The 21,863-nt window shown below is 38.5% G+C and overlaps 1 protein-coding gene across 1 annotated transcript in view; it reads right to left on the bottom strand.

Annotated features, from left to right (window-relative positions):
* Positions 1–16,133, bottom strand: part of cftr (CF transmembrane conductance regulator) — a 45,866-nt gene extending 29,733 nt beyond the window's left edge. Inside the window, exons 1-7 of the mRNA XM_037768110.1 lie at positions 15,864–16,133; positions 11,820–11,930; positions 7,310–7,424; positions 4,890–5,105; positions 4,145–4,234; positions 1,765–1,928; positions 471–596 (exon numbers count right to left, since the gene is read on the bottom strand). Coding sequence (XP_037624038.1) covers positions 471–596; positions 1,765–1,928; positions 4,145–4,234; positions 4,890–5,105; positions 7,310–7,424; positions 11,820–11,930; positions 15,864–15,916 — 875 coding nt within the window. The 5' untranslated portion in view covers positions 15,917–16,133. The remainder of the gene's footprint in view (positions 1–470; positions 597–1,764; positions 1,929–4,144; positions 4,235–4,889; positions 5,106–7,309; positions 7,425–11,819; positions 11,931–15,863) is intronic.
* Between the last annotated feature and the right edge of the window lie 5,730 nt (positions 16,134–21,863).

The following is a 21,863-nucleotide window of genomic DNA, read 5'->3' as shown; positions in this document are numbered from 1 at the left end:
GCTCTGATAGTTTATCAAAAATATTTCTGCATCATGACACCAAAACTCCTCTCCGTACGTTTATTGTACTTGCCAATTACAGTGATCCTGATTCTGGCACCAGTGACGCCAGCGTGGTTCTGTTGGTTAACCACATGTTTTAACATCTCTCTCTCAATTTTAGCACCAGCTTGATTCCGTTTCCACTGCACAGTCGAAGGCTTTTGAGAGGGCCGTCGGCAGACTCTCTTTCTCCTGTTTCTTTTTCCTGCTCATTTATTACAGTATATCTATGACATCATCAATGTACATATGGTAAATATATAAGATACTGGATGCTTTAACAGCTTTCTGTTATCTACAGACTTTTTCATAAGTTTAAATGACCAGCAGATACATTGTTAAAACAACTTGGGTATTAAAAAGAATAGATAATAGCTGTAGGAGATGGTCCTTTTGTGGTACAGTTGTTGTGTGTTTTGGTGTCTTACTGCCTGATGTTCTTGATGATGGTCTCCATCACATCCTCCCAACCGTACGCCTTCACAGAGTGGATGTTCTCCACGATCTCCGAGGTGAGAGCCAGGCGGCGGCTGATCATCCCTGCTCGCTCAGCCCTGTTTACGGGACACAGTTTTACTTACGGCACTATCATACATGCATAGAAGCAGATTTCTGTATCCTCACAAGTGTACGGGCATGCTTTTGCTGCCGAAACTGAAAATATGGTTGCCATTTTTAGTCACCTTGTATTATGAGTAATTAAGATACTATGTAGTTATACGTCAGCTTAATAATGACAATGTGACATAAAAGACTAAAAGCTTTGTATTATGTGTTTTATATGATAAATTACACAATTTGAATCTTAAGTGTTATCAGTTAACGTGTCCATCCCTAATTCCTGCTATACAAAATACCAGTAGTGCAGCTGTTGTCATGTTCTTCACAGGTCCCTTAAAAATAAATCAAGTCACTGGTTGCATGTTAATACGTTCTGTCCCTTTGAAATTTTTGTTTTCTGGATCTTTGTGCTGAATCCCACCAATAAATATTTTAAAAAAATGTCTTTAAAAAAAAAAATATATATATATATATTTTATAATATATATTTAATAAAATGTGTATTTTGGGGTACACGTTTTGTCGTTTCTTTTTTTATATATATATGTTCAAAAGCCAAGAATTGGTTGCCAATTTCTAAAAAAGGTTGCCAATGGTTGTTACCGTTACTGTCGAGCCCTGCATACATTCAAGCATGAACACGCATATCACAACACGCAGCTGCACGTGCACAAACATGCTCACATTCACATTTCTGTATAAATAAAATATGAAAGCAACAGCATAAAAATGTATGTACAGTATGTAGCAACTTGTTAGACAACAAGGTGCAAAGTTATCAGGAGAAATGTATGTATGGTTGTAACTAGGGTTGCCCCCTCTTAGTCGACTAATCGGTGGTTTTAGTCTTAGTCAACTAAAATTTATTTCGGGGATTTAATTTTTTATGCTTTTTTCATGCTGAATGACTTATTTTCCAAGAAACTCATGAGCTCATCTCTGGTAAACACCAGATTTAAAGTGGTGCTTTTGTGTGATTCTTTGCGGAGAAACTCAGTTTCAGAGATCTGTTGATGAAATCAACTAATCAATTAGTCAACAAAATTGTACGAGTGTTAGTCGACTAAGAATTTCTTTGGTCGAGGACAGCCCTCGTTCGAATATACTTATATACTGTATATGTTCTTTAATATGAGTGGATGTGTGGAAGTGTTTCCCCACCGGTGCGGTCCCATCTTCTGGGAGAGCCAGGCCTGGATGATGCCCAGCAGAGTCAGAGCTGCCAGCGCACAAAAGCCGTTCACCTCGATCAGCTCCCAGATCAGACCCACACACAGAATACACTGCAGGGGGGTGATCCATACAAAGTGGGCCAGACCCAAGCTCTGGAATAAACATAGACGGTACACAGAGATCACATCAGTGAGCATAACTGGAATATGACTTTTATTACAGGAGGAATACTGTGACACTTTCCAGCAAGGAAATGTTCTTTTGCTCTCCTGACCACAGAGGTCAAAGGTCAGGTCCTTTGTTTTCTGTATCATAACGCACTACATGTAGGCTTGAAAGGTGGCTCTGAAAAGTTAGCAGAGGACAGCAGCTGATTAATCAATCAATTAATCGGTTTGAGTAATTTTTCAAAAAGGAAAAAGTCTGAATTCTCTGATTCCAGCTTCTTAAATGTGAATATTTTCTGGTTTCTTTACTCCTCTATCACAGTAAACTGAATATCTTTGAGCTATGGACAAAACAAGACATTTAATGACGTCATCTTGGGCTTTGGGAAACACTGATCGACATTCAACATTTTCTGACACTTCTGTTTTGACACACATTGCGCCTTTATCAAATATTGCACCTCCTGCGATTTGAAAATTACAATAGACCATATGGCGATTTTGATAAAATTTTGATTAATTGTGCAGACTGAATTACAATGATTACAATGAAAGCAAGACAGAACAAAACTTATGCAATCACAAAAGGCTAGAAAGAGAGAAAAGAAAAGAAGAAATTGAATTCTGTTTCGAGGAAACCACTTTCATCCAGTCAGCACTGAGCTGATGAGCCTCAGCTGTACTGTAAGGTGAGAAACTCTCAGGTCTCAACCTCAATAAGCTCCCTTTCATCCACTCACCTATAAAGATAATCAACTCACACACACACACACGCACCCACACCCACACACAGAGAACCAGACGAGGTAACCCCCACCAGGCATTATAAGGAGAGAGTGGTGCATCGGCCAAGTCACATCCGAGCCAGGTGATAATTGTCTCAAAGCAGGTGTCACAGTGTTTCCACATTCAACGCCTCAGTGAGACCCGAGGCAACACTGAGTTCAGTCTACACACACACACACGTTTATATACCCTCTGACTATTTCACAGAATACTTTGCCTAAATGTCCACACCTCACTGGGTGTTTGTTTGTAAACGTGTGTGTATTGTTACACATCTATTGTGCTCTAATTGTCCCTCAGTATGAAGAACACATGGCTCTGTGTTGGGTAATCAAACAGATTCACTGAAGTCAGTGAAGGTGTGAACTGTTGATCTTAATTTCCCCCTGATCCCGCCTGTGGAGACAAAAACATTCCCCCCACCAATTTATGAGTGGAAAACAACTGTATTGTTTCTTCAAACTTAAAAAAAAGTGACTTAAACTGGAACTGTGAACTCCCTCACATCAATAAATTAACATCGTATTGTACTCTAGAGAAGATCCTCTACAGAGTAAGGAAGAAGGAAGAGGTTTTGGGGAGCCTTCATAGATCCCTTACCTGGACTCAAATGTTATGGCTGATACTCAATTAGTCGGTTACAAACGGGATGCAAACCCCGGCCTCCTGGGTGAAAACCCTGTCTTCTTTCCCATCCATCGACCCCAACTTCCAAACCATATAGAGTTTCACACCGTCTACACTACGGCACCTGACTTCTGCTTTTGCTCCTGTCATAATTACTACGGTCACTAGGGGTCACTGACATCTTCTTTTATTCCTTATTTCGGTGATCGTCCACGTAAGTCAATAATAAAAACCTATTAATGGGTGCAGCGGGACCCTTCTGACCCACATCTATGACGGCTCCAACCACTGATATCGCCCATTTAATGACCTGATAACAGTCTAACCGGCTGATCAAAATCCCTTTTTTCTACATGTCTCATCTAAAAAACATAAAATTCTGCGCTCCTGGGAAGCTGTGAATAACTCGGCTGAGACCAACAGTCACAAGACAAAAACTCTGAAACTTTGACTGAACTGCAGAACAGAGGAGAGGACAAGAGAAGTTGTAAAAATGTAAATAGTTAAAAATGTATAGTATGTGGAGCCCCCATTTTTTCCCAATATTGGTAACACTTGTGTTCTCTCTATTTCCAGCCATGATTGTGCAGTTTCTATAGAGGGGCAGGACTTTTATATTGAAGTGAAAAACGAGGCCACAGTGAGTAAAATCTGACAGGAACAAAAACTGCTTGGGGTTCAGAGGGTTAATTGCCAGAGATGAGATTAGCAATTTGTGGGACAGTAAAATTCAAAAGCAAAACCTGCTTCATTATATATATCAGATAATAAAAATGTTTTTTTCTCACCTCATCCAGCTTGTTGAGGTGGGCGGACATCAGACTGACCAGCTGACCAGTGCTGATCTTATCCAAGACTCGGCTGGACAGCTTCAGTGTCTGAAAAGGTCAAAGGTCAGCAGTTAGTTGAAGCACAGAAGGTAGAACGTGAATTGGTCGAGAGAAAGCCGCTGACAAGTGGCCACGTTTTGACACCAGCCTGCCTCGCCGCCTCACAGCTGCCTGTGGATCGCCACCGCTGGACTTCCAAATGTGAGGAGCTTTCTGGGAACGTTCAGTCAGGCATGCTGAACAAGCTGGACGCATTCAGTCTGATCTTAAAAACAATAGCATGAAAAAAAGCTGACAAATGCTCACACACACACAAGTGTCTTACAGCTGGGTTGTTTTGTTTTGTTCCAACAAATGCTTGTTACAGCAGTGACTTATAGCCGCTGTGTCGGAGAAAAAGGCCCACAGTGTCTCTGGCTACAAGGTTTGGTAGACTTTACACTCCACAACATTTCAGAGGCAAATATTCTACTGTTTACACTCATTATTATGTTGCAAATAAGATTTAATGAAATATGATTATTAAATATCACTGTTGTCGTAATCTCTGAATCTAGAATCAATGAAAAACACCTTATTTTTGCTAGGCGACAATACATTTTCGGCATAACTTAAGACATAAAGCTGACAAAAGGAACTGAGGTTGCAAAATTGTCTCAACCCGTGAATATATTTTACAGAAACAACTCTGTCCACCCCTTACCTTCTTGTATATAAGACTGAAAAGGGCGATGCGGATCTGCATGCCCAGGTGATGCAGGCCAAAGATGGCAGGTTGCAGCAGGAGGAAGCGGGCGGTGAAGAGGAGGCAGAGGCCCAGGGCCAGGAAATATCCCTGGTTCCGCTCCGGAGCGTGGAACGGGTCGAAGGAGGCGATGATCCGACCCAGAAGCTGAGGCTGCACAGTCTTGGAAGCCTCCTACAACCAAGAGATAGGACAAGAAGACAAGAGATGATGATGATTGATTTGACATAAGTCAATATCACAATTTATAATTTAACCGTAACATAACTGAGATTCTACTAAATATGTTAGAACATAAAAACAATCAGAAACTACGACAGTATATTAGGTACACTGTATGTTGAAAAAAAAAAAGTAATTACGGAGCTGGGGGAGGGGGTAATATTCAGAGAAAAATACTGAATTTTTGAGATTATAAACTCATAAATTTGCGAGAAAAATGTAGAAACTCTGAGATTAATGTCATAAATTTATGAGATTTTTTTGTTTTTTGTCAAGGAACCGCATCGCTTCACTTTGCAAAGTTGGATCAACCTCATCACACAACAGACGCCGCTGCTTGCTCTGTATTATGCCGTGTACATGCAATGGATGATCTGACCAAATCATACTTTGCAATCAGCTTCAGAAATAAGGAAAAACTCTGATTTTAGCTCGGAATCACCATATTATCATAATCATCCGGAATTTGAAGAGACATTGTTGTGAATTGGGCCTATTCAGAAGAAAACAACATACTGATTTGAGTTTTTTTCTCTGAATATTAAATGGCCCTAATATACTGTTCTAAGAAACTCCTTCGGCTTCTACTGAGAAAACTTCCTCAGAGCTTTTCTGTTTTTTCCCACACAACCTCTTTAACATCTAACAGGCATTCTTGTCGTCATGACAACCACCTAACCAACTGTATTAACTGACGCACCGGCTGCTGTCGCCACCTCCTTCCCCATGAGTCCGGGACAGTGAGATGGGTTTGCGACACTATGGTGCGACATGCTTGTGATTTGTGTGCGTCATCATGGCACTGTGGCTCTATAGGCCCTCACCACCCCAACACTGTTAACACTGTTAACACACACTCACACATACAGGTGGAGCTGGCAGTGAAACAACAGCGTGTGTGACGAGGACTGGTGGTAACTGTGGGAATTTTTAAAACTAACACATCAACTATCATTATATTTGAGCATTTTTTAATGTGAAGAAACTAGTTATTCTGTGATTACAATATTTTATATAATCTTATAACCTGGCATTCTTGAATACTTGATTCTGATTGGTTAATCACGGCGTTCTGTTATTTCTTTATAGCAGACCGTTGCTATGTATAACAGACTGTTGCTATGGGCGCGGTTCTGATGTCGGACTCTGGAGGACCGTTATTGTGTCAAATTATTGATTTCTTAAGTAAGTAGCCGTGTAATAAGCGGGATAATGTGCAGCTAGCGGGTCATTGTTGTGATAGAAACCCCTTCAGGGTGATACGAGAAGGCATCGCCCTGTCGGGGTTTCTTGACCGGCTATCCCTTACTTATTGTTAGCAGGATGGATACCTGTCTCAGGCAGCATTTATACAGTGGGATATTAAACTTTCTAATCAATAATAGGTGGGAAAAACCTGTGTAAAAGTAAAATACCAAACATTTTCTGTTTACAAATTGGATGATTTATTGACTTTTCTTGTTTACTATACATTGAATGCTTTTGTGTTTTTACTGTTGGTCTAGTAAGCAATATGAAGACAACAATTTAGGCTCTAGGAGGTAATGATGATTCTAAATATCAGTTACATTTTACTTACTAAAACCTTCTCCATTTCCCACTTCACAGGGAGGAGCACAATATAGACTATATTGACTATATTGACTAGGCGTTTTAGGTGCATTGGAACGCTCAGAATGTGTAGTTTCCAACGATACCAAGCATGATATTGTAGACATATGAGAAAATGATCTTATATTATTTTTATCACAACTTGTTCTTATATTTACTAAGTTTATTTCTGTACGACTATATTGTTAAAATACTTCGTAATAAGACAGAGTTTGGACAACATACAGTTGGTTACAGATTTTGAAAGCTGAATACCAGGTTTTCAAAACTTTATGGCATGCATATCTTCTATAAATAGATCATCTTACATCGCAACTTTTTTGTAACTACGCCACAGGGTATGACCTGTTTCAACCAGGTACCGGGTCCGTCGGGCTTAAGAGATTGATTTTATCAGAATAAACCTGACATAATTTTGAACAGAGCATAAGAATGAGGAGTTTATATCTCTAACTCATTGGTGTGATCCATTATGGCAGCGTTAATTACTTCCTTAAGTCAGATCTGCTTCGTCCAAAGACAACAGACCGACAGGACAGACTCACCCCGAGGTAGAGGAGGACACCAAAGAAGGCGAAAGGGCCGATGAAGCATCGGGCCAGCGCTCTCATCAGCTTGGGCTTGTTGTTCTTGGCTGACACCACCTCTCTGTCCCATTCTCTGCAGGGAGGACAGAGTTACAACACAGTTAAACAGCAGTGCAGGCAGGGTGAAGAGAAGACCACATTCACCAGCCAAATGCCAGCAAAGTTTGGCTGTTCTATTAGTCCACTACTACTCTGGCAACAAACCAGCTGTCCTTTCTTAACTTTGGCTGGTGATTCAGAACAAGAAGCTAGTAGTGCATTTATTAACTATTTTTTCACCTTGTTAGAAATCCTTTGGCCATTAATGGGAGAGTCATCTGGAAACAAATGCACAAAAATATAGGAGTAAAATGTCTAATGACTTGTTTATTTCTCAACTAATTTTAATTTTTATCAGTATTATTATTTTTATTATTATAATTTATACTTTGTGATGTGCATTTCACACTTTTTAAAGATTTTTCTGAAAATATTTGAGCCTATTGTAGCTTTACGTTTGTTTCCCTTGTTACAACACAGTTGGATTAACTTCCCACAAACTGCCCTGGCAGGCAGTTACAGCGGCGGTAAGTAGCAGCATTGTTCTCTGAGGGTCATTTATAACCGGGGTGATTTGGCTCAACAGTTCAGCGGTGAGTGATGAGAGAAGAAGGAGACCAGAGTGATAAAAACAGAGTAAGAGGACAAAGTCGTAAGTGTTTCCCTATCGCAGGTATTGATATCCTGAAGTGAAATAACAATGGACTCTACCAAGCCCTAAAAACTGAGGCTGACTGAGATGTAAACAAATACTGCTGCCAGCTTTGTAGAGTATATTTATCTTAATTTGTAGACTAACCAAGGTAAGAATGCACTGATTTGATCCACCAAATCGATATCAGCACCGATACGGACCCTATCAAGTGATCATGAATCCACATTAAATACAGTTTCTTCAACAATGCCATTACAATTCAGTGTTTCCATTTTCTGTTATACTTAGTGATGGCCGGCTGCCAACTCAGTTTTCAGAACCATGCTGTGGCGATTATTTAATCTTGTTCATGCTCTTGTTTATTCTAGGGTTGTCAATCAATTGAAATATTTAATCATGATTAATCGCATGATTGTTCATAGTTAATTGTGATTAATCCCAAATTAATCACATTTTTTATCTGCTCAAAATGTACCTAAAAGGGAGATTTGTCAAGTATTTAATACTCTTATCAACATGGAAGTGGGCAAATATGCTTGCTTTATACAAATATATGTATATATTTATTATTGGAAATCAATTAACAACACAAAACAATAACAAATATTGTCCAGAAACCCTCACAGGTACTGCATTTAGCATAAAAAATATGCACAAATCATAACATGACAAACTGAAGCCCCAACAGGCAACAACAGCTGTCAGTGTGTCAGTGTGCTGACTTGACTATGACTTGTCCCAAACTGCATGTGATTATCATAAAGTGGGCATGTCTGTAAAGGGGAGACTCGTGGGTACCCATAGAACCCATTTACATTCACATATCTGGAGGTCAGAGGTCAAGAGACCCCTTTGAAAATGGCCATGACAGTTTTTCCTTGCCAACATTTAGCGTACGTTTGGAGCGTTATTTAGCCTCCTTCACAACAAGCTAGTATGGCATGGTTGGTACTAATGGATTCCTTAGGTTTTTATAGTTTCATATGATGCCGGTATCTTCACTAGCTTTAAAACTGAGCCCGCTACCTAAAAAATGCAAGTTGTTTTTCACATACTTGTAACTTTATTTGTAAATAATTTCCGCACACGATCTTGGACTGATGGCAATGTAGCACTTCACTACATTTGTAGGTTATATCCTTTTTTTTACATGGTTGCATTTAAATTTAAAACACAATTTCTTTACTTATATTTATTTATAGCTCTAGGTCTATACAATATCAGCTTTTTGCAGCGTAATGAAATCCTCTCCATGCTCATTGAACTGAACTGAACTAAGGGGGTGATGAAGGGGCTGACGGTACACAGCATGCTTTAATGGACGGTAAAGTTCACATTCCCAGAAGCCTTCACTGTTTGCCTGATCGGAATAATGAAAGCAAAATCACCCACCGCTGCTCATTCATCACCCGGTGGGCACCGGGCCCTTTCTTAAAGGTCGACTTTTTAACACCCGTGTACATTAACCGGCTTGTTGGCACCATTCAGCGTGACGCAGCGCCCTGGGTAACCAAGAGGCAAGGCCAGCGCGGGACACTGCTGTTTACTTTGTTAGGCAATGTAAAAATGAAAGAAAAGAAAGAAAGAAGACATGAGTATTTAATCTTAGAAAATACAAATGTGTCTAAGATGTGGCATTTGCTCAGTGCTATAAGAACAGTAAAAGAAAGGATTGAGAGGAGAAAGCAGAGAAAGGGATAAATGGAAGAGAACAACATAATGATGGAAAAAAAGATGACCAAGAAGAAATATTTAGAATTTTAAATGTGCTATTTGAAGTAGGTAGAGAGAGAAAAGGGGTAGAAAAAAACACTAATACATTATAATTACTTGTGTTTAACAAAACTATGAAATTATGCGCACGTATTATGTCATTGCACAGCCATGACTGGGTTTTAATGTACAGTATTCAATTTCTGCTGCTAGGGGTCTTTCAATAAAAACAATAACAAAAGACGGATTTTGATGACGTCGTAAAGTAGCGTGGGATCATGGGAGTTTTTGTCTTCATTGTTAAACAACCACCATTGCGAAAAATTTAACTATTAAAAATCTATCTCACAGACGACAAATTTCAGTACTCACGGTACTGTAGAAAAACGAGTACCGTCACGTTTTAAGAAATTTTGGCATCGGCTTGGTACCACTTCTCGTGACATCCCTATGTTACATATTATACCTTTAAGAAACAACATTATTTTAAAGCCTTAAATTTACATGACTTATTTCAAGATTTTGAATGACCAGCCAATGATTTAATGAGAGGGAAAGGGGGCGTACAGTGGCCTAGTGGTTAAGGTGGCAGAGAGAAAAAAGACTTGACAGTCACTGAGATGAGAAAGAGAGAAAAAAGTAAAGCAATTAAGGTTCATTTAATTTGAGAAAAGAGAGTGAAGGAGAGGAAGAGAGGCAGTGAGAGGAAAAAAAGAGCAGCATGGTGGGAAAGGGTGAATAACAAGAGAGACAGATGAACCAAGGGAGAAATACAAATCGAAAGCAGAAAGAGAGAAGAGTTAACCTTGTCCATCATCTGCTGCCTGGTTGTTTGTTTGGCACACACAGGTTTGGTTTATGTCTAGCTCCATTTAAATGCCAGCCCGTATTTTCAATTGACTCTGAGGACAGGATGGCTACTGTAAACACATGCACAGTAAAGGGCACGTATGAAAAAGCATCAAGGGTGCACACTTCTAGGTTGTCATTTTTCTACGAAATCATCCTCGAAAAAAAGATTTCAAGATTTTACTTCAAGTAAAAGCTGGTAATCAGATACGCATAGTGCAGGGAACATGCTGCCTACATCTGGGTTTATGGATGGGTGTAGTTGATACAGTGAATAGTTACATACCTAGACTATTTCTGTGCATGTTTTCATAATTTTCAGATGCCCAGAATGCCTTACAACCAGCTCTCAAAATGGGCTTGAAATTACTACATTGAGCTGCATTGAGTCAAAATGTCTGCTATGAAAAGGGTTTACAGGGTGAGCCGACTTGTTGCCGTGTTGCATTTTGGTCTGTTTTCTGCCCCTGTGTGCGATAAAGCATGCCTTCAGGGCTTTCTGGCATAAATCTCCGCAGGTTTAGGCAACAAATCTACTTGGTTAGGTTTAGGAAAAGATCATGGTTTGGGTTAAAACAAACCCTTTCCAGTAGAAAGCCCTGAAGGCAAACTTCTGCCATGTGTGAGAACATTGGTGCGAAATGGCAGCTCTCCAAAGAAGCCTTTGATCTATTATTCTGAGGGACACACGCCAAAATTTTATGTTTACTATTGATGTTTCTCCATTGAAAATGCAAAAAATATGTTTGGACATCGCAGCACTCAATGTGAAAAGTGGCACACCAAACAATAAAATGGACCCATAAATGGTTATTTAACGTGTTGAGGAAGGATGGATTTTTTCCCCTTTAAATTGATCACTTTAGTAACTTTAGGGTACGTATATTGTTCCCCCAAATGACACGAACTGCATTTAAACTCTTCACTTTAACATTATCTCCAACTAGCAAACAGGAGACAGTCTCATGTTTATGTCAGAGTCAGTTCTGATATTAGGGCTGAATTTGATTTACATATCAATAAGATTAGGGGTGCCCAAACTTTCTTCCCTTGGGGGGGCCTTGGGTGGACGTATGGGAGAAGACTACTTCTGATCTATTCTCCAATAACACAGATGTCTTTATGAGCTACAGCATGACAATTCTCAGTCAGCGTGCTGGGATGTAAACACTGAGAACACGGGTCGGGTAAACAAACTTTAACTGCACAAACCTTTCGAGTCTCTCAGAGAGGTTGTCTGCCAGATCAAAAGACGGAGCCTTATAAACGTCGGTCAGCTCCAACTTCTTCCTGAAGCCCTTCCTCAGCAGCGGTGTCGTCCACCTGCAGGAAAACCACAGGTTAGACAGATCGTTGGTATTAGCTGTTTGAAGCTAAGATGCCTATGGCTAAACTTTATGTATACAGTATGCTAACAGATATAGTCTCAATATGTAGAAAAAATTACTATAAATTGTATTTGTATTCAAATCCACTGGAACACTTATGGATGCATTATCTTACTATTCACTGCTGAAAGACACTGTGTACGTATAGTATATCAAACACATGTACAATACTTTTTATAATTAGGTGAAGATATAGAGTGCTGCAGGAATGACTCCTAAAACACGGAAATGAGTTAGCATTTCTGCACTGCCGGATCCTTCGTCTGGAAGTCAATGGTTTTTTTTTAATGGGTTTTTGGTTAGATGTCTGAAATATGTCTGTGGTTATCACAACCTAATGAGAATTTAACATTTTGCTCTAGGATATAAAATATGTCAGTAAATATCCCACAGAATTTTGAAGCTTTATGTGTCTTAAAAAAGGCGGTTGCTAACAAGTGGCTAAATGTGACTACTAAACATCATCACTCTAAACACTAGTCTGCATTTAGCTCAGTGGTGGCGATGTGAAGTCATGTGACCATGGTGTAGTTCATTCATAGTCTAACGTTAGCATCTGCCGATAGCATTTACGCTTCAAAATTGATAAAACTGGTGGTCATTTGTGGAGATTATCTTGATGAACAAAACGTGCAAGTATAGTAAATGTTTATTTGACACAGAGTTTATTTCCTGCAATAATCCAAAAGTCAATGGAAAAAATCCTATTGGCTTTTTATCGAGGGAATCAGAGTGATGCTAACGTTCGGGTTGGCCTACAAAAAGACGTCATCCCTGCAGCACTCTATTTGAAAGATTATATTGAATGTATTTGTTTGTGTGTGGTTAGAGGATAACCCTTTTGGAGTGTCTGGAATCTTTAATGTAAACTGGTGTCAGTTGTAATAGAAGTAATCCCTGAGGTTTCACAGTCAGACTAATGACAGAGAAGGGAGATAAAGTCAGATGTTTGCTACTCGTCCCCAGTATGACTAAATCCTCCCAGCCAGGTGACATAGTGAAGTTTGCATCATCTGACTTTTTAAGCCTGCTTCTTTCTTTGGAACCTTTCATTAGTGTGAGGACAAAGGACACATCAGTGCATCCTTAAACAGAACTCGTAGTGTATTATAATCAGTGGAGGAATGTAACTAAGTACTGTACTTAAAGCGAGGCTATGCAGACTGTTTTCAGCATCATCGGGCAAAAATTCCGTAATAACCTTTGAGCATATTGTAATTCAAGTGTTTATTCTGCACCTCCTCATGGCTCTGTTTTCAGGCTTTAAAAAATTTAGCCCATGACGGGAGACTTTGACCAATCACAGGTCATTTCAGAGAGAGAAAGAACATTCTTATTGGCTGTTCATTTAACGGAGGCAGCTGTCGATCACTCACAAATTCCAACCAGACGGTCAAACTAGGCAGCACTGATCAAATATGAATCACTATTCTGTTCCTGTAATGCCTATTTCTCACTTCAAATGTTTTCAGAAACATCTTGTAGTGTACTGTTTAGCTGTAAAATGCTTTACTTTACTTTTTACTCCACTACATTTGTCTGACAGCTTTAGTTACTTTTCAGATTACAGATTTTCATCTCCTTCCTGTCCAGTGAAAAACACGTATCTCCAGATGTGTTGAATGTTTGTGATCAACTGAGGGATGAAGTGTTCCTTTATGTGTTGAGAAAATTCTTCTTAAACTAAATAAATTCTTTAAAAAGCCTCTTGGATCAGCTGGAAAATGCATCGTCACAAAGCTGAAAATAGGCTGTTTTTCTGACTTTTTAGAGATACGTGGTTCTCACAGGACAGCGACGCAACAAACATATGATGATCTTATAGACCATGACGCATTGCTAACCATGGTGGAAAGTAACTAAGTACATTTACTCAAGTACTGTAGTCAAGTACAATTTTGAGGTACTTTACTTTATTTGAGTATTTCCATTTAATGCTACTTTATATTTCTACTCCACTACATCTCAAGAGGGAAATATTGTACTTTTTATACCACCGCATTTATATGACAGATTTAGTTACTAATTACTTGACAGAAAAAACATGTAATCAGTTTAAATATGCTACTACGCTACAGATTTAACTATCTGACAGTAGATAAAGTAGCTGTCACATTTAAACGTGTGAAAGAATCAATAATAATATTCCAATAATCTGATATATAATAATATGAACTCTCTGAAAGGGACAATTCTGCCCAACAAGTACTTTTACTTTAAGTATATTTTGATGCTAATGCTTTTGTACTTTTACTCAAGTAAGATTTTGAATGCACCAGAGTATTTCTACACTGTAGTATTAGTATTTTTACTCAAGTAAAAGATCTGAGTACTTCTTCCACAACTGGATTAAACTAGCCAACAGTATATAAAGGAGTTAAAATGCAACATACACAGTAATGCAGCAGTAATATTAATCCAGAAACATCAGATATTATAGTAAAACACTGACAGGGAACATTTTACAGCACAATCAGTACTTACTTTGATACTTTGAGTACATTTTGCTGATAATATTTACATACTTTTTACTTAAGTAAGGTTTTGAATAAAGGGATTTTACTTGTAACTGATATTTCTACACTGTAGTATTAGTACTTTTACTCAAGTAAAATATCTGAGTACTTCTTCCACCACTGGATTAAACTAGCCAACAGTATATAAAGGAGTTATAATGCAACATACACAGTAATGCAGCAGTAATATTAATCTAGAGACATCGAATATTATAGTAAAACACTGACAGGGAACATTTTACAGCACAATCAGTACTTTTACTTTGCTATTTTGAGTACATTTTGCTGATACATACTTTTAATTAAGTAATGTTTGAATGCAGGGATTTTACTTCTATAGTGGAGTATTTTCACAGTGTGGTATTAGTATTTTCACCTTTTAGGATCTGAATACTTCTTCCACCACTCATAAAATGATTGAACCATAGACATTCAGATAAAGTGGTGAATATTCTTAGAAAAAATAATAAAAACGTCACTCAAAAGTCATTAAAGGTTGACATAGTCTCACTTTTTTTAAATCCCAAATGTAATGTTACTATCGTTAATAATAATAATAATGTTTTACTTAACGCCACACAAATATCGAGGACTTAGAAAACATCCAGGAGCGTCTACCCACACCTCACAGCGTTTTCTAGAACATACCACATCAAGAGCATAACTCGCGTTACTCGTGCGAACAATCTCTCTCTCTCGCTGGTACTTTTTAAGTGACATATATTGTTGTAATCTCCTTGTAAGGTAATGTAAAAGAAAGGTGAAAAACAGCTATATAATGTATCTTTAAACAGTAAATTAGCTGTAAAATACTGTGAAATGAATAAAGTTCAAACTGTATTTTTCATGTAAATTTCAGCGACAGTATAATAATGTTAATTTTAAAGTAACATAAAGGCAACCCTGCTGCCAGTTCTTTACTGTTATTTTACTGGAAAACAGTGTATGGTTAGTGTTTGTGAGGAGGATATTGATTTAAATATCTATAAAGACTTCTGGGAAATCACAACCAAACAACATTGTTTGAGGGAAAAATTAAAAAACATAAAAACAGATACATGGACAAAATTGGGAAAAGCAATTACAAGACCGCAATTCAATTAAATGACCCTTTAAGCGACTTTTGAAACATTCACCAAGTTATGTCCACTATTAAATCACCATCAAACCTCCAAAACGCGCTCAGACAGAATGATTTCCAACTGGAGCAAGTGAAGCATTTCTAAATTACTGACACTATTAACTGATTCCCTGTTTAATTTCTCACTCGAGTCGCCAAATGAGCAGCTGCACCTTGCCTTCCAGAGAAAAACCTTCAGATAATAAAAAAAAAGGACGAAAACGTGTCTTACCAGAAGAAGTATTTGGAGAGGAAGTTTGCATCTTCCACTGGTGACTTCTGCATCCTAAGTGCGCCGCCAGTTTTGGTTTCTCTGCACCTGAGTCTGTCCTGTGCGCGTCGCTCACATCTGTGTTTCTCCTGAGTGGCTCAATTCCCAGAAGTACAGTTTGTCCACCGATAAATATGATGTCACGGTTTAGTTATCTTCCTCCTCTGGTGATCTCTCTCCTCTGTGCGTCTCCTTCAGTGTGACAGACAGTGAGAGGACAGTCCATCCTTTATGGACTCGCCAAAAAACCTCCTGGAGACGCGCGTCACTTCCACGCCTCGGGTCGCATATTGTGGCAACAAGCAGAGGTGCAGCCCAGCTGATCCAAATGAGGCCACTTCAGCAGGCAGATATTGATCCATACACAGAGCAAGGGAACAATGGAGGTCCCAGAGGTCAATAAGGAATATTTCTTCCACGTTAATTCAAAGGAAATCCAGTTTCTGTAACTCTCTTTTTGTAGGATTGTCTTTGTAAAAATGTACTTAAAACTCTTTGAAACTAATTGTGCTATATGATAAATATGTCTTGACTACAGAATGTTTCCTAAAACTTTTCATTAGTTTATCTCACATTACAACCACACAAATTTTAAATCACTGGGAGATGATCTGTCAGTGGCATTTAAAAAATCTTAATATATGACTAAAACAACTGCCAAGTGGTCCCAAACAAAGAGTAAAGTAATCATGAGCCTTATTTGTAAAGAGAAACACGATAGCTGCAACGATTAATCGATTAGTTGTCAGCTATTAAATCAATCACCAATTAATTTGATAATCGATTAATCGGTTTGAGTAATTTTTAAATAAAAAATAGTTAAATAAAAATCGACAATGAAAATAATCTTTAGTTACGGTCCATGTATGTAAAGCTCTTTGAAACTAATTGTGCTATACGATAAATATGTCTTGCCTAAAGAATATTTCCTAACCATTTTCATAGGTTTATCTCACATTACAACCCCTTCATGTATCGACTACATTTTTTTAAATCACCGCTACTACTCACACTGGGTGAGGGTCTATGGAGCTTTTAGGGGTCCGTGGCATTTGAAAAAACCTTAATATATGTCTAAAACAACTGCCAAGTGGTCCCAAACAAAGATGAAAATAATCATGAGCCTTATTTGTAAAGTGAAACATGAAATGATCTTTCATTTACAAGACAGAAGAGCTGCAACGATTAATTGCTTAGTTGTCAACCATTGAATTAATCGAGAAAATAATCGACAGATTAATCAACAATGAAAATAATCGTTAGTTGCAGCCTTAAATTTATGCAAAGCTCTTTGAAACCAATTGTGCTACATGATAAATATGTCCTGCCTAAAGAATATTTCCAAACCAAGTTTATCTCACATTACAACCCCTCCAATCACCACTACGGGTAAAAAACTAACATTTCCCACACTGGGCCTTTAAAAAACCTTAATATCTGGCTAAAAACAACGGCTAAGTGTTCCCAAACAAGGAGATAAATAATCATGGACTATCATTTATATGACTTATATACATGATTAAAACAAATCCCAACATGGATGAATAAGAAAGCAAATACAGCCCAAATCAGTGCAATGTTTCTATGTCTCCCGTACAGCGTGTGAAGTGTCCTCTAGCTTCTTATATCAGTATAAATAACCAGATAAACGTGACGCAACCTAAAAGCTTTACAGTTGACACTCATCCCAGAAGCTGCTGCGGGTCCACTGAACTTCTGGTGACTGCCGGGCTGTGGTTTTTGTTATTTCAGTCCACTTAGCCGCTTCACTATCATTCACAAAATAGCAGAAACAGTTCCGGGACTTCTAAAACGAACTTGAAACTTTACTGTTGTTATCAGTTGCAGGTTACGCACAGTTTCAGGAGAGGGAGGATCAAAACCTCCAGACATTCCATAAGGGAACAGAGATAACACGTGAAGATGCGGTTAAGCCCACAAACTGTCAGCACTTCAGCTGTATAGTTACTTCTAGAGTGAGACACGGGCTGGGTAAATCGGCTGTGAGAAATAAATATTAAGCTCATATTGATCCCCATTACTGTTTGACTGTGAAGCAGCAGAGCAGCCTTTCTTGCTGTAGTTCCACAGTCATCATGGGATTGACTCTCTCTCTCTCTTGCTGTCTCTTGTACCCAAGATACGACAAGATAAATATACTGCTGACAGCTAACGTAATAATCCAAATCAGGTTTTTGTTTGATGAATAATCATGACATAATAGAGTTCAACAGGAATGAGTCATAAAACCCAGAAATGAGTTAGCATTTTAGCACTTCCGGTTCCCACGTCTGGAAGTCAATGGGTTTTTAGTAGAGAAGCACCGATACCGGATAGGATATCGGGCCGATACTGACTCAAATAGGTTGATCGGATATCAGTGACAATTGGGGCCCATCTATTCAATTCAATTCTATGTTTGTATACCATATACATTTTATAGTGGCATTTTAATTCCTGTTTAAGTTTTGACTAATTTGTTGCTGCATTGAAAAGGTTTACACTTGAATTGTAATTCTTGTAAATTTTTAATATTTTTTTTACCAAGTTGCTGGTGTGTGATTTATTATTAATTATTTTTTTATTATTATAAACAATAAATATCAATTCAGTAAATTTATTTCTATGTATTTATTTTTTACATTTTGTTTTACAAAGTTAGGAAAGCAATGTTTAAGTCAAGCCTGATGTTGTCTTACATATAAAAGAATGATCCCAGTCATTCCCACACAGTGAGGCACACAGCTTATTAATCAAACACTGGTATCGGATCGGTACTCGGTATCGGCCGATATCCAAAGCCCAGGTATCAGTATCGGTATCGGGACTGAAAAAGTTGGATCGTGCATCCCCAGTTTAGTACAGCACAGGCCAAGAGTGCAGGTTTCATTTCAAGTTTCAGGTGGACACGTGATCAAACTCTGTACAGAAAGTGACACTACTACACTGTGTGACATTGAACTTCCCTAACTGCAACTCCAAAATGCACACACTATTGCTCAACTGATCTTTAGAGCAAACATAAAACAGAATATTAAATGTGAAAGTCCAATTTGTTGTTGAAATGCATTTGAAAGCAGTAAAAGTTGTTGTTAAATGTGTAGAAAGAAGGCTCTGACATGTGTGTGTGATACAAAACCAACCAGCAGACTGTGCTTCAATAACACTTAACAGTACCTAATAAAAAAAAAATCTGATTATACAGAATATCCAATTGAGTCAATATAATGAACAGGGACGATTCTTCTCTATCCTAACACTGAATGGGACATGTTCTCCTGTTCTCAGATCTAATAAGAGGCTGGGTCAGTGAGGGATTGCATGAATTTAGCAGAGAATTGTGTCTTTTCTTAAAAAGGTTATTTGGACCTTGTGATTATCTGTGTGTGTGTGAGACAGGATAAAGCTGAGTCTGAGCTTTTTTTTTTGAGAGATGAGGAGAATCACATGAAATCAGACTGTTGGTTGCTTGCAATGCTGAAAGAGTTATTATTGCTGAGGGACACAAAGGTAGCTTGCCTTTGCCTAGAGGAAAGAGTGACCTCTGCTGGACATTTACTGTCCGTTGTAGGCAGGAAAATCTGACAGTTATGCATATACAATTATAGATAATGGTGGTTTATAATCAAAGTACCTTCTATTTTGAGCCTCAGTAAAAAACAAACTCAATGATTGAGACAATTGAGTCATCAGTTACATTAGATATTTGCTGTATAATGACAGCCTGCCAAGTATGCACCTGCACATCCTCACAGGTGTGTTTTCACTCTTTCTGGATGATTAGAGACCAGGGAGCGTTCGAAAAGTTAAAAAGAAATGACGTCATAATGTCTTTTCCTAACCACTTTTCCTCAACCTCGATGGAAAACATCATGAGGTCAAGGAGAGATGAGAAGGAGAATTCAGAAGGACTTAGAAAAAGACAACCGTGGTGTGAGGAGAATCTGACTGCACTTAAAACTAGGCTCTGTAATTATGATGAGACGGTGGCTGATGTTAGTGACGTCAGTCTGCCGTGGTGAAACTACATTGTTCTGAAGATGGACTACAAAAGGTGCACGCTCTTCAGTGACAGACTGCTTCTTCCACGGTGTGTGAAAGAGAGATACCACAGGTCCTTCTGCTGCTGGAACGCTTTATCAACATATGATAAAGGATTATCTAACCTAATATGGACAACCGGAGAAAAACATTACTTCATTACCAAGGTTGAAATTGAAATAAAAAAAGGAATATATGATAAATATTGAGTCAAATGTTTGAGTTATAGAGAAGGGGTTGGACCAAATGTTTTTCCTACTCCTTTTCGGACATGTAATATTTATTTATGTTGATTATTTGTTTATTGGCAGTTTGCTATATGTTTACTGTTTAGTTTTTTTTACTTATTTGTTACATGTGCAAAATAAATAAATAAAAATAAAGCAAAACGAAATGGTTTTCACTGTCTACTCATATTTATCAACATGAATCCAATTAGTATATGATTGTATGAAAATAATATGCAAGAATGGCAGAATGGTGCCTCGCTTTAAATGTTGCAGCCGCAAGGAATTGTGGAACTGCATTATCTCCTTTTCCTTTGGTAAAGGATGCTCCAGTGTATCCTATGCCAAAGGAGATAAGAAAGGAAGCATTGAAGCACCTTTCCTTAGCATTTAGAGAATTCAAACAGCTCTTGAGCACAGCACATGAGTAAAAAAAGTTCAAATGCATTTGAGGAATTAAGAGTTTGGAACTTAGGTTGCCACTTACATACTTCCGGGTCATTTCACTCCATTAGGAACCTTCCTGAGCAAAAACAAAATATTGGTCTGCAGCCCAGCTCAGTTTAAAGTTGGGCAGGGCTATGCTGGCACCAAACCCCATGAACAATAAGGAACAATCTTCAGCAAAACTAACACCGCAGAGAGGGACATGTGACGTCAATCAAGCACAGTGAACACTTACCGCGTAGTGTGAACTTCAGCATACCAGCTTCCTGTGTTTTGGAGGTTTGGTCGGCTGTATTCGAAACCGCATACTGCATACTACTCAGGAGCGCAGTATGCAGTATGCAGTATGCAGTACATACTGCATACTACTCAGGAGCGCAGTATGCAGTATGCAGTATGCAGTACATATGTGACAGTTAAAGTGATGTATTTAGCAGTAAGCTAGACGAGGCTTAAGCCTTCAAACCAGCTCTTGAAGCACAGGACAAAAAAAACTAACTTGTACCACTATTACAATATTATCAAAAAATACAACTTTGATTTTGTTGTTTATGTTATGCTTGTTTACTTTATAAGATACTGCAGGTTTAAACTATTTATTCTGACAGCTCATAAAGAAGTCCGACAAACAGGATCATCAACGAGGAGAGACGAAATATAAAACATTCATCCACAACATTTACTCAAACTGCTTTTTCAGGTACAGCAAAAGGACTGATCTCCCTCCAGATATTAGAGAAATGTTAAAAAAGTGTCATGTTGTCTCAGCAGGAATCTCTCTGCCCCGTCAGAAGCTGCTCTTTCCCTCGCCACTCTGCTGCTCTGTATCCGCTCTGTGAGCGTCACTGGCCGGCTCTCCAGCGAGCTACGCCCGCGGGCGATTGTGGAGCTTCTAAACTCCCGACAACGGTGGAACAAATGTTCGATTCGCCATCTAACTTCGTAAAACTGTCGATATTAATAATCTACACAGTTGATTTCTCGCCTCAAAAACTTTCAGAAGTGAATTTAGTGATGAAATGGCTACAAAAAACGTAAAAAGCGAGCAGCTTTTGGCTGCTGTTTTTTTACCTTTAGCCTGTGCTGTTCCGGCGCTTTGCATTGTGGGATATAGTAGGCGAGATAGACTGGTCTAATGCATACTGGAGAATTTTTCCAAATCAGTACGTCATCCGGGTATTTTTGGCATACTGTAGTACGTACTACTAGTATAGTATGCGGTTTCGAATACAGCCGTAGTTTGGTT

Source organism: Sebastes umbrosus, chromosome 4 (assembly GCF_015220745.1).
Source record: "Sebastes umbrosus isolate fSebUmb1 chromosome 4, fSebUmb1.pri, whole genome shotgun sequence".
Taxonomy (NCBI): domain Eukaryota; kingdom Metazoa; phylum Chordata; class Actinopteri; order Perciformes; family Sebastidae; genus Sebastes; species Sebastes umbrosus.
This window is presented reverse-complemented; position numbering and strand designations above follow the sequence as displayed.